Source organism: Ranitomeya imitator, chromosome 2, assembly GCF_032444005.1.
Source record: "Ranitomeya imitator isolate aRanImi1 chromosome 2, aRanImi1.pri, whole genome shotgun sequence".
NCBI lineage: Eukaryota > Metazoa > Chordata > Amphibia > Anura > Dendrobatidae > Ranitomeya > Ranitomeya imitator.
Genome location: NC_091283.1, coordinates 39987093 through 40000420, shown reverse-complemented (window position 1 = coordinate 40000420; position 13328 = coordinate 39987093). Strand labels below are relative to the sequence as shown.

The following is a 13328-nucleotide window of genomic DNA, read 5'->3' as shown; positions in this document are numbered from 1 at the left end:
ATAATGACTTTTGGGTTTTCATTAGCTGTAAGCCATAATCATTAGCAGAAATAAACATGTGAAATAGATCACTGTGTGTAATGACTCTATACGAGTTTCACTTTTTGTATTGAAGAACTGAACGAAATAAACTTTTTGATGATATTCTAATTTAGTGAGAAGCGCCTGTACATATATAATGTGACACTGTATGGCAGCACTATTTGGCAATATACACGGTTTTATTAGAGCACTATACACTGATATTTCTGTACACAGTGTGGCTGTATCTATGAAGGGCTTGGGAGCGATATTATTTTGGCAGTTTTCCTCAGTTTGGCCCGTGCCCCCTCATACATTAGCGTCCATCATACTGTAACCTGCGCCACCTCCCCCCACGTGTAGTATCAGCCCTCTGCCACACACAACATGGTCGCCGAACCCTGACAAATAATTAACAAACACCCCCTTTTCCTATTGGCTGCTCTCTTTCGGCGTTTTATTGGCCGTTGGCTCTCCGAAGTCCTGATTGGTTCCGGATGTCCCCGGCTTCCTTTGGATTGGCTGGCAGTGCGCAGTGCCAGGAAAGATGGCGGCCTCGCTGGTGCCTGCGTGCGGGAGGTCGGTGCGGTTACTCTTGTCAAGCCGGGCCGTGCTGAGATGCCGGCAGCTGAGTACCGGCCCGGGGGAGAGTCTGACCGGGGCTGTGCTGCAGGACAAGCTGCGGAGCCAGCAGAAGGAGGTGAGGGCTGTCACCTGTCACTGACCTGTCACCTGTCTGACCTCCCCTGTGTGCACACGCCCCTTCTATCTGCTGGGCCCCCCATAGTCATGTGCCCCCCGCTCTGGATAAGCGGCACTCCCCCTTCTGGCAGCTGCTTTTCTCCCTGGGATATTGTGCACCATTCCTGACAATGGAGCGGGGTGTGTCGCCCCCATGGACCCCCAGGACGCGACCACGAGGAGCCAATGTCACAGCAGCCAGGGGGTCTGATGAAGCCCCCATCACTGCGGCCGCGGTCTTACTGATCTCAGGTTTAAAAAAAACAGAGGAAAAAATATTTAAAGTTGTCCCCTGTTTTGCTGGTTTATAAATAGTAAAAAACAAACAAATCTTTTTGTTCAGTATCGCCGCGCCCGTAAAAGTCTGAGCTGTTAAATATCAAATTAATTAACCCGATCAGTAAGCGCCGCAAAGAGAAAAGCCAAACTCCAGAATTCACGAGTGTTTGTCACCTCAATTCCATAGAAAAAAAAAAAACATAAATAGTGATCACAGAAAACAAGCCGCTGCAGGCGGTCTCGGAAAATAACAATCTTGATTTTTATATAGCACTAACCTATTCGCAGCACACATTATCATCGCTGTCCCCGATGGGGCTCACAATCTACATTCCCTGTCACAATCCTACCTCCCCGGCCTCTGTGGCTCTTCACTTGATTATCCGTTGTGAACATGAAACATTGCACCGAGCCAGAAGGTCTGTGGTGGTCCGAGTCATTTCTCAGAGCTTCTCGTGTGGAGCTTGGGGGGGGGGGGGGGGCCGGGTGGGCGCGTGCACCGTGAGGAGCTTGGGGCGCCGGGTGGGCACACGCATTGTGAGGAGCTTGGAGCGCCTGGTGGGCACGCGCATCGTGAGGAGCTTGGGGCGCCGGGTGAGCATGCACATTGTGAGGAGCTTGGGGCGCCTGGTGGGCACGCGCATCGTGAGGAGCTTGGGGCGCCTGGTGGACACGCGCATCGTGAGGAGCTTGGGGCGCCGGGTGGGCACGTGCATTGTGAGGAGCTTGGGGCGCCGGGTGGGCATGCACACCGTGAGAAGCTCGGGGTCGCCGGGTGGGCGCGCGCATCATGAGGAGCTCGGGGTGCCGGGTGGGCGCTTGCATCGTGAGGAGCTCGGGGTCGCCGGTGGGAGCGCACATCGTGAAGAGCTTGGGGCGCCGGGTGGGCTTGCACATCTTGATGAGCTCGGGGTCGCCGGGTGGGCACGCGCATCATGAGGAGCTTGGGGCGCCGGGTGGGCGCGCGCATCGTGAGGAGCTCGGGGTTGCCGGGTGGGAGCGCGCATCATGAGGAGCTTGGGGCGCCGGTGGGCGTGAGGAGCTCGGGGTGCCGGGTGGGCGCTCGCATCGTGAGGAGCTCGGGGTCGCCGGTGGGAGCGCACATCGTGAAGAGCTTGGGGCGCCGGGTGGGCATGCACATCTTGATGAGCTCGGGGTCACTGGGTGGGCGCGCGCATCATGAGGAGCTTGGGGCGCCGGGTGGGCGCGCACATCGTGAGGCGCTCGGGGTCGCCGGGTGGGCGCGAGCATCGTGAGGAGCTCGGGCGCCGGGTGAGCGCGTGCACTGTGTGGAGCTCGGGGTGCCGGTTGGGGTCCTGCGTGCACAACAGGAGACATGCACCTGACCTGTGTCTATTGGGAAGATATATTCTGCGCGCTTCAACCTATAGCCGACACAAATCAGCTGCTTATTACATTTTCTTTCCAGCCCTTCGGCCATCACTGTCTGTGTTTGAGTATCTGCACCTCCTCCCAGATGCTGTGGTGGCCGTCACTTTCTGCTTCTCCCCCTCATATCCACATACTGATGCCGCCTTTTGTGTCCCATGCTCCCCCAATACGTTCACCCTCTCATAACGTTTCTCTTGTGGACTAATTACTTCTTTATTTTTCCCACCCACAGGCCACTGAAGACCCCCAGAGTAATCCTGAAACGGAGGAACAGCAGAAGAAACAGAAGGAAAACAAAGCCAGGGCTAAAAAATTTGTCCTCCGGGCGGCCGGCGTCATGGGCGTGTTGGGGAGCGGCTTTATGGTGTATACATTTGGTGAGGACCCTGTGTTGTGCACTGGTTGGGGGGTTACTTTGCCTTTCTTGTCCTTCTGACATGATCTGTGTTCTGGACGCAGGTAGCAGCGCGGTAGACCCGGAGGGAAATAAGGTAAGAAGTTTATATATAATATACATAAACACACCTGCACTGTGGATTTAAAGGGATAGTTCCCTCTGAGAATATAAAGTTGGAACATAATGTAGATTTTTCCTGTGCCCACCTCCTTGTGATGGTTTCCACCCAGCAGCTGTTGACAAGACCAGTATAACTTCATCCAACTGTGAGACAAAAGTTATCACCTCTCCACAGCACAGCTGATGACTCTTAGATCAGTGGCAGTCTGACTGTTTGAAACACCCCCCTATAATTAATAACCAGCGAAGGCTAGGCAGACAGCTGTTGTCTGATATTAATAGGCTATTTTCCCCCTCCCAGACTAAAAACATCTGCTCTCTGCCACCCCATAAGATGCGCCAATTCTGGCATATAGCCTCATTCTTCCCACTTGCCCTGGTGCGGTGGCAAGTGGGGTAATAATATTGGGGTTGATGTCAGCTTTGTGTTGGCAGCTGACATAAAACCTAGGTGTTAGTATTGGAGAGGCATCTATAAGATGCCCCCATTACTAACCCCATAGTCATATTGTAAATAACAAGCGCCCACAATATAGTCCTTTAATTGAAATAAAAACACTGACACTAGTGATGAGCGAATATACTCGGTACTCGAGATTTCCCGAGCACGCTCGGGTGTCCTCCCGAGTATTTTTTAGTGCTCGGAGATTTCGTTTTCATCGCCGCAGCTGAATGATTTACAGATATTAGCCAGTTTGATTACATGTGGGGATTCCCTAGCAACCAGACAACCCCCACATGTACTTATGCTGGCTAGCAGCTGTAAATCATGCAGCGGCGTCAACAAAAACTAAATCTCCGAACACTTACAAATACTCGGGAGACCCCCCTGAGCGTGCTCGGGAAATCTCGAGCCACGAATATACTCGCTCATCACTAACTGACACCTTTTATTTGAAATAATAAAAAAAAAAAGTTATACCCCCCTTTACATCTAATAAACTGAAGCCCATGTCACCTGTAAAAAGACAAAAAAAAAAAAAAATAAAACACAATTTTCCTCACGGGTCCAACGAGAAGATAATCTATTGTGTCCCGCGACAAGTCTAGCTCTGCAACATCTAGATGTCCTGCTGAACGTTGGCATGATGCGAGCTTTCAGCCTGGCATCCAGCAAAGACACTGAGCTGCGCAGCATTAGTGGCTCGGGGTGATATGAATTATAGGCGAAGTACTCCGTTCACCTCACTGACATCACTGCTAGCATGAGAAAGTTCATAGCCCCTTCCTTAATATCAGCCGACAGCTGTCTGCCTAGCCTTTGCTGGTTATTAATTATAGGGGTGCCCCCCCCCCCATGTCCTTGATTTTTTTTTTTTTTTTTTTCTTTAAGTTATTGAATTATTAGCTAAATACATTTTACATTAAAATACACACGGACTATACTAATTATATATGTCACTGACCTCTTTCTAGTTATCTATTCTATGTACATATCTATTCTATTCTGATGGGTCACGCCATGAATTTATTGTATTTGGCTGATGAAATGTTGGCTTCTCTAGGAGACATGTGCGTAAAAATCGGGCGACACTCGTCTGCTCCGAATATTAAAAAAAATAAATACATAGAGGTTACGGCTCTTAGAAGGGGAGGAAAAGAAAAAAAAAACGAAAATTAGATTTGTCCCTAACGACCGCCGGCAGTTAAGGGTGCTTATTCCTCAGCGACGCTTTTTGATGACACTAAGAAATAAGTGTATAGCGCCCACCATTGTTGGAAAATCTCTGGGGTCTCTTCCCCAGTCACATGATCGCTGTTATTCACCGAATAACGCCATTTCCAAAAAAAAGTCAGATTTTCCATTCATATCAGAGGAGAGAGAAATGGGGTCCCCGAGCCTCTTTCGGTACCTCCTCCATCCCTGGACCCTCCTGCTCTGTCCCCCGGCCCTCTGCATCATCTTCTTGGAAGAAAACGGTGGGCACATGCGCAGTGTGCCTGCTGAGATCTGCTGGCCAATACCTGGGAACAATAGATTCTTCCTATTCGTTCATTTTGATCACAGTGATAGACCCAATCACAGTAATCAAAATAAAAAAAATAGTAAATCAAACCCCCCTTTTATCACCCCCTTAGTTAGCTAAAAATAATAAAATTAAAAAAAAATTGTATTTTTTTTCCCATTCTTTGCAGTTCGGATTGAAGCTAGGGTTAGGGGCTAGAGCTGTGGTTGGGGTTAGGGCTGTGTTGCAGGGTTTCCACTGTTTAGGTACATCAGGAGGTTTTCAAATGCGACATAGCGCCCGATTCCAGCCAATTTTGTGTTCAAAAAGTCAAGCGTTGCTTCATCCCTTCTGAGCTTTGCCATGCGCCCAAACAGTGATTTGCCCCCACATACTGGGTATCGGCGTACTCAGGATAAATTGCACAACAACAAATTTGTGGTCCATTTGAAAAAGTTTGGTTGTGAAGTAGTACATTTTTTGTGAAAAAAAAGTTAAATGTTAATGTTTTTCCTTCCACATTGCTTTAGTTCTCGTGAAGCACCTGAAGGGTTAATACACTTATTGAATGTGGTTTTGTGCAGTTTTTAGAATCGTGTCACTTTTGGCAGAGACCTGTATGAAGAATTGTCATTACTGACTACGTGGCACTAGGGGGCAGTACACACTATGGGCACATCTGAGGTTGTTACCTCCAGGGTGTCAGACCTGTAAGAACAGAAGTCAGAACCTTCCGCCATTCTCTGCGAGGGTCAATGTGAAAAACAAAACTTATGCAGAAATTTCCAGCATGATGTGACAAGCATTATTCGTGGTATTGCAGAGACCCCCAAAAATATATACATTTTTTTGTCTTTACGGTGTTGATTAATTTTTATATTTTGATCGTACTTTTTGAATTTGCCAATTAGTTTTTTAGCATCTTTATTTTTAATGGGGAAAATGGAGCAATATTAACTTTTTTTTCATATTTTTAAACTTATTTTTCACTTTATTAGTGATCATCTGATCGCTTGTGCCCTATATAACAATGCCGCTGTATCGCTCGGGCACAGGCTGCGTTTCAAGGGAGCTCCGTAATCCATAATGACAAGCACGGGGGGGTCTTCAACAGACCCTGGCTGTTAGGGCAGTCCATCAGTGACCCGCAATCAGGTCACAGGCGCATAGAACGATCGCCCTGCGAGCCCACTACCGACTTGTGCCGTACATATATGGTGGATGTCGGTAAGGGGTTAAACCCCCTATATCGATGGAGTCCACATGACCGCAAATAAGTGGTGGAAAAACCCCAGAGAAAGTGGAGTGTAAGAATAGTAATCTGTGTACGGCGACTTCTACCATGGAGGCAGGTTTTATTGGGCAGCTTGTGCCGTCCATAAACCAACGACATATTGGCCGGGGGTCCCAGCTGCTGCTCTCCCATAGATCAGTGTAAGAACGCGACTAATTGATATGTCATAAAAGTGAAGGAGCCGGACATAAGGCGCTGGGCTGCGTGTCCTGGGGGGGCGGCTGCGTGTCCTGGGGGGCGGCTGCGTGTCCTGGGGGTGGGCTGCGTGTCCTGGGGGGGGGCTGCGTGTCCTGGAGGGCCGCCTAAGTGGTCCTGCTGCCACCTAATAATATGGCGTATGGGGGGAGCTTCTAGCTTATGATGTCCCAACAGTTGACTCTTATCTGTAACTTCCATGGTGCCAACCAAAACTGGCACAAGGCTTGGTGTAACACATCCCTGAAATACCAAAGTGTTATGTTGGGGGGGTCCGTTTTTGAGAATAAGGGTCTGAAATGCTCTATCGGAAAGAAGCAGGGGGGCTACTTGTGTGCCCCTACTTCATTAATTCCTACAGCCAATGTCAGGCATCAGGGGTCTCATGGAGAACAAATGAAGCGGCGGCACAACCCCAAATTCTGTGGTGTCTGTAAAGCATCGACGAAACGAGAACTTTGTTGGCGTGTGCTTTCCACAATCTCAATCGACTCGTCCTTGCGGGTTTATATGCGGTTGATAACAGAGAGCAGTAGATTACAGGCTTTAGGTGTAGGAACCCTTTATAAAAGTGACATAGACCTGTTTTTTTTCTCCTCCTGTGTGGGATCTGTTCCCAGGCCGTCCCGTCTGTGGGAATATCACACACGATCTATAATGGAGCCCACTTCTCAGTCAGGTGACAAGTGTGTCCTCCTCTGATGCTGGACCTTGTGCCTCCGCTTCCTCCTCCTGCTCCTCTTTGATGCCGGGGAGGATGTCGGACAGAAGGTATACAGCCATTTTATACTGTTATTAGGAGGGGAATGTGAAGAGGAAGCTCGGAGCACCGTTCCCACGCTCAGGGGGCTGCACTGTTCTGGGATATGTGGATGTGCGCACGCCGAGGATTCGGATTCTGCCGTGTGATGCGGGACCACTCCAAACAACGCCTGAAAAATCGCTAAAAACTCCTCTTTGTCTACATGCACGCGGCGTCAGGACGTGCGCAATATCGCGCTGACATCCCTGCGCAGGATGATCATTTTATGGGGCGCTTTTTCGGTCCTGAATTCATCTAAAAAAAAATCCAAACACCTGATATTGCTGGAGTGAGCGGTAAAATGACTCCATGTATGTGATTTGCAGACTTGCGGTCACGTGCTGACCGGTCTCACCCGACTTCTCTTGATAGAAGTGACCACATGACCAAATCACATACATGTATTCATGGGGCTGCTCGCTCGCACCAGCAATACCGGAGAATAGCGTTCCTGCCTGGACGACCCCTCTAATCATCTCATATTGTTCAGAGTTTTGAGCATTTTTCTTCTACTTTTTTGGTAAAAATCTTGATGGTTATAAAAAAGGAAAATTAAAAATACATAAGGGAAAAACTCTCCAAACCGGGCACTGTCCAATCAAATCGCTGCCAAAAGAAAACAAAGAAGCGTCTCTACTATAAAACCTGTTATTTTGACTGCCGTGGAGGGGAGGACGGGACGGGCGGCCATGATTTCCCTACAGGACGTGTCTTCAGAGTCTGCGTAGATCTGGGGTGACATAACCTAGAGGGTAATGGATAAGAGGACGAGGGAGGTGGCCCGCGCTGCTGCCGGTGGATGAGACCCTGTTGCTCTCGCCGTCTCCTTTTCACTCATAAAGGTCATCGTACACAAATTTCCTGCTAAATTGCTTCATATCGTGACCGAACGTGGGTGACAACTCCCGCAGAAGCCGTGATGCCGCTCGTAGTATTAGGATAGTACATGACATGGAGACAACGAGGGGTCTGTACTGTCCCCCCAGGCGGTTTGGTCTCCTAACATATTGCAGGTACCTCTGTCTGTGGCCATTACGGTCCCTTTCATCTGCGGCTTCCTGTTGACGCCCTGGCTTCCTCTCCGGGCCTTTGATATGCGCAGGGTCTCACCTTGCTGTGACTGCCACACTTCTGGCCGGGGCTCGGGCACACTCCTCCTCGGTGCCCCTGGGTCTTTGATGTTTAGTGTGTGTTTAGCAGCACACTTCTCCATTGTTCCTGCTCTCACATCTTCTGCAGAATTGTGCCAAGTGTGAGGGTCCTATGTGGTGGCCATATGGGCTCTTCCCTGCAAATACCGACCCCCTGCATGCAAGTATGGATCTACAAAGCTTCACTGTGTGGCGGTGACTCTTGCATCGAGCGAGACCCCCACTAATATTGTATAGGCCCGTATGAATCCTTATAGTGCAGCCTTGTAGGGGTCCTGATATCGGTCATATGGTGACGTGTTGTGATCGCTCTCTAATGTTCATCTTTTCTTTTTTAGATCCCCGATGAGTTTGACAGCGGTGAGTACACGGATATTTCCGTTATCTGTACCCTGGTCCATACACAGGTGCTGATTGTATGGGGGGGTCGGCAGGAACCGCTTTTGGTATTATGAGTGATTGGCCGTCTATGGATCCATTTCTACCCATTGACCAGATCTGGGGTCGGCACAATCTGTAGGGGAACAGTGACCAGCCCTATATTGGCACCGCAGATGTCGAGATCACTAGTTACGATCTGTAGACTGTAATGGACCCGCTAATCAGAACCGTTCATGTGTTTGGGGCCGAGCGGTAATCCAGTCACGGCTGCTACTAAAGGCACAGCGCCATGTCTGATATAGGTTCATTATAGGGGTGCTCCGCGTGGTGAAGCCCCGTATTGCCCACAATGATCTTGTATGCATAGCTTTCCCAGCAGTTAGTGCAATGACTATTATAGGGCTGGATGTAAGCAGGCTTGTTTTTCTAGTCCTTTTCTCCCGTCCCGTTTCTTCCTGCAGATCCTCCATTTTTACAGCAAATTAAAAGGACATACAAATACTTCAAGGACTATCGGCAGGTGAGCGAGCTCCCGCTGTGCCGCTTCCGCCCTCACCTGGGGGTCTCTGTTCACCCAATTATATCGCTTCTCTCTCCGTTTTACAGATGATCATAGAGCCCACAAGTCCCAAATTGCTCCCGGATCCCTTGAAAGAGCCGTATTACCAGCCGCCCTACACGCTGGTCCTGGAGCTGAAGAACGTCCTGCTGCACCCAGAGTGGTCGGTGAGTCTGCTCCGTCAGTCCTCGCGCTCTTGATGGGGTTGTGCGCCATTAGAAATCAGCGCCTGCTTTTAATTTACGGAGCCGAGCCTGGTCTTGAATGACCCAATACCAGACACGGCCATCGGCGAGGATGGCGCTTTAACTCCTTTGTGACTTAGTCAGTGTTCACACATTTCATCAACATAGCCTTATGAAAGGTTGTGTGTGTGTTTGTTTTGTTTATCCCTCATTTTAAACTTTTTAGTCCGTTTTTTTTGTTGTTGTTGTTGTGGAATAGGCTTGGTTGTGTACGTACACCCGCACCTGACCTCCTCCGTTCATGTCCAGGTTTGGAAGAGGGTATAATTTTTTCTCGTTAAGTGTCGTCCGTTCCCCGTTCTGATCTTGTTCTCTGCTCTCAGTTAGAAACAGGATGGAGGTTCAAGAAGCGAGCTGGCATCGACAACCTGTTCCAGCAGCTGGCGCCTCTCTATGAAATTGTTATATTTACAGCCGAAACTGGCATGGTAGGTGCAAGCCGTCTTTCTTGGGGTTTTTTTTTTCTGCTACCAGGAAAATGTAGTATTACATCCAACCATCATGTGTCCTGCGGCCTCCTCGCTCTGGGTCACGGAGAGGAGGTTCCGAATTAATCCTCTGATTTTCCTACGCCCTATTAGGGTGGTTCTAGTTTGCATTTTACAGCATCTACCCTTATAGGACACATGCAGGAGGCGTCTCCTATATCTCGGTGCCAAGCAATGTGGGCCCTGATCAGTTGGGGTCTTGTACCCACCAATAATGTCATCTTCTGACTTGTCAAGCATGTGCAGCTATCGTTAATGTTACACATATATCTTTCTGTAACCTGCGGCTAAAATGTGCTTTGTTCTGCAGACCGCATTCCCCCTCATCGACAGCTTAGACCCTCACGGATTCGTATCCTATCGGCTTTTCCGAGATGCCACCCGGTACTCAGACGGGCACCACGTGAAGGTAAAAGGAATCGATTGTATGTAGCTTTGTCAATCAGCTTGTATCCTTCAGCTAGGGCGACATGCCGTCAGCCTGGACTTAAAGGGGAACTCCACTCTTGTACAACATACTTGGAAAAGCCAGAAGTAAAATCTTCATAAAATGTTGAATTCGTTCGCACTCAATCCTTTATCTCATCCTCCGTTCACATAGTATGATGAATGCCACGTTCTGCTCTGAAGGGGTCTTTTTACAATGATGGTTCATCTTAAAGGGGTTCTTTAGAATAACCATATGGATATGCTGTCCATTGAATAGGTCATCCCAGTCAGATCAGTGGTGGTCCGATGCCCGGCACCCCCTGATCCGCAGTAAGGTTTGTGGTCGCCGAGTACACGGCGTACTGAGCCCCAACACCACGGCTCCACACACTGTGTAGTGGCTGTTTTTGGGTACTGGCTCCTATTTACCCCAATGAGAGCGAAGCTTCCGTACCTGTGAGCGGCCATTACCAGTGTACAGAGCTAGGCACGTCTGGAAACTAGTGGGGGTGCCGGACCCCCTCAATCTGATATCAATGGTCTGCCGACATCCTAGTCCTGGACAGCTGTGATCTTCGACCTCCTTTCAGGAACGTACGCCAAGCTGTGCGCGCTCACCCATCATGTTTACCGTTCACAGGACATCTCGTGTCTGAACAGGGACCCGTCACGTGTCGTCATTGTAGATTGTAACAGAGAAGCGTTCAAGCTGCAGCCGTACAACGGCCTGGCCATAAAGTCTTGGGACGGAAACTCTGAAGACCGGGCGCTCTACGACCTCGCCGCCTTCCTGAAGAGTAAGTGCGCTCCTGACTCGTCCTACCTGTGTAGATATATGGAGCTCCCAGATTATTAGGAGCTGTGGGTCAGGAGGAGAAGTGGTCTCCATGCAGATGGCACGCCAGGTGAGATCCAGGACTACAGTGTTACCCACCGAGCCACCCTGGTGCGTTCACTAGATAACAGGGGCTTCACAGAGACACGTCCGTCATGCCCAGTACTCCACATCCTCATGGGCATAAATGAGGCTGTCAGGAGACCCACGGCCGGTCTGTACGTGACCCGCCACACAGGGATGTGTTAATGCTGGACCGCCACAGGCTGTTTAAGGGATTCCTTCTTTATAGTTACTAGTGATGAGCGAATGTGCTGGGATAAGGTGTTATCTGAGCATGCTCGGGTGCTGACCCAGTGTCTTTGACATGCTCCAATACCATGTTCTAGTCCTCGCCGCTCTTCGACAGCCACAACACATGCAGGGATTACCTAACAGCTGCGGGAACTCGAACATATTTTTCCAGCACGCCAAAGACACTGTTAGCACCCGAGCATGCTTAGATAACACTTTACCCGAACACGTTCACTCATCACAAATGGCTACTGAAATTAGGAGAACGAGCAATCGCTGACCCCTTTTAAAAAAATGTAAAAAATAAAGCATCATACACTTGCACTTTACAGCCTGTATGCTGGCGCTTGTTTCCTTTTCCTCTGGTGCCGCACCGCTATGCATTGAGCAAATTGCAAATAGTTTTTGTTTAATTTTTTTTCCCCCAAGTCTGAAATCACTAATGGGTACCGATGAAGTTTTCATCTTTGGGAAATGCCCTGTCCATAGCCATTAGAAAGCCGCGGACCCGGTTGCTGGCGTTCTGGTGCAGTGTGTCAGTCATACAGCCGTCCTGAATGCAGGCGATCGATTTCACTACAAATCCGATCCTTTCTATATTCTCCCCCTCTGCAGCCATTGCGACCAGCGGTGTAAGTGATGTCCGCACCGTCCTGGAGAACTACTCCCTGGAGGAAGATCCCTTAGAAGCGTTTAAACGCCGACAGACGCAGCTGGAGCAGGTAGAGCGCCATCCGGTGGCACAAAGAGAGGAATGTGCATTGTGCACGACAACCCTGATACCTTACAGAATATGGGGGACGGGCAGCAGGCGCTAGGCAATATTCCAAACAACCAAATGTCCATGGCTGGGGTTCCCTTTTTGCATATATTACATGTATATTTTCTCTTCTTTCCCCGCAGGAGGAGCAGCAGCGATTAGCAGAACTTTCCCAGCTCAGTAAGAGGCAGTCCATGTCATTAGGTTCTATCACCGGCCGGTTTTGGCCTCGCTCTAAACAGCAGTGACCTCAGCGGCGCCCCCTATAGTCAACACAAGCCGAAGACGGACGAGTGCGAGCCGCCCCGCCATCCCTGTGTACATATAGAGGGGACATGATCGTCTCTCCATCGGACATGTGTATGAATAAACCTTTTTGTAGACTTTACTTGGTCACGTTCTTTACTCCGGTCATATCGGAATTTTCTGTGTCCGTCCTTTTATTTGCGACAGAGGCCTGCATGCCGAATGTTCTGGATTATCAGGCAGCCGCAGAACCGCACGGGCACACGTTGTGTATTTGCAGCCGAAATTTCTGCACCAAAATTGCATCTGTTGGTTGGAAAAATACTGTGTAAAATATTTCCTTTTTTTTTTACTTTTTTTTTTTTATTTTATTCTTATCCCTTTTATTTGGTTGAAAAACAATTGACAGGATCTGAAACGGCATCAGATCTGCAAGAAATAAGCAGCGTGCGCACGAGACTTCAGGGATTGCAACCTCTGCTGGTACAGTTTCTGCTGCAGAAAAGAAAAAGGCGCTGTGTGAACAAGCTTTTATTTGTCGCTTTAGGCACGTTTTTTTTGGATACTTTCTCATAAATCCCTGAATTTCCATATAATATAAATAGAACACTAGTGTACACGCCATCAAGAAGTGGCACCTTTCACAAAAAAAAACGGACTGCGTTGCACGGCGAAAATGTCGCAATTAACGCCGTGCAACGGGTTCGTTAGCGCACCCATTGACAGCAATGTGATTTTTTTTTTTTTTTTTTT

General features: G+C 49.1%; 1 protein-coding gene across 1 annotated transcript; it reads left to right on the top strand.

Moving 5' to 3' along the window:
• The first annotated feature begins 549 nt into the window (after positions 1–549).
• Positions 550–12717, top strand: TIMM50 (translocase of inner mitochondrial membrane 50). The gene is made up of 11 exons (XM_069746513.1): positions 550–721; positions 2666–2810; positions 2893–2924; positions 8677–8698; positions 9181–9239; positions 9326–9445; positions 9847–9951; positions 10322–10420; positions 11081–11237; positions 12185–12291; positions 12473–12717. Exons 1-11 carry the CDS (start codon positions 569–571, stop codon positions 12575–12577), a joined length of 1104 nt encoding a protein of 367 aa, XP_069602614.1. The 5' UTR covers positions 550–568; the 3' UTR covers positions 12578–12717.
• Positions 12718–13328: the final 611 nt, after the last annotated feature.

Coding starts and splice junctions, on each gene's coding strand:
- TIMM50 (XM_069746513.1), top strand. CDS start 569: ATGGCGGCCTCGCTGGTGCCTGCGTGCGGGAGGTCGGTGCGGTTACTC. Junction 8,699..9,180: donor CCCCGATGAGTTTGACAGCG/GTGAGTACACGG, acceptor TTCTTCCTGCAG/ATCCTCCATTTTTACAGCAA. Junction 9,446..9,846: donor TGCTGCACCCAGAGTGGTCG/GTGAGTCTGCTC, acceptor CTCTGCTCTCAG/TTAGAAACAGGATGGAGGTT.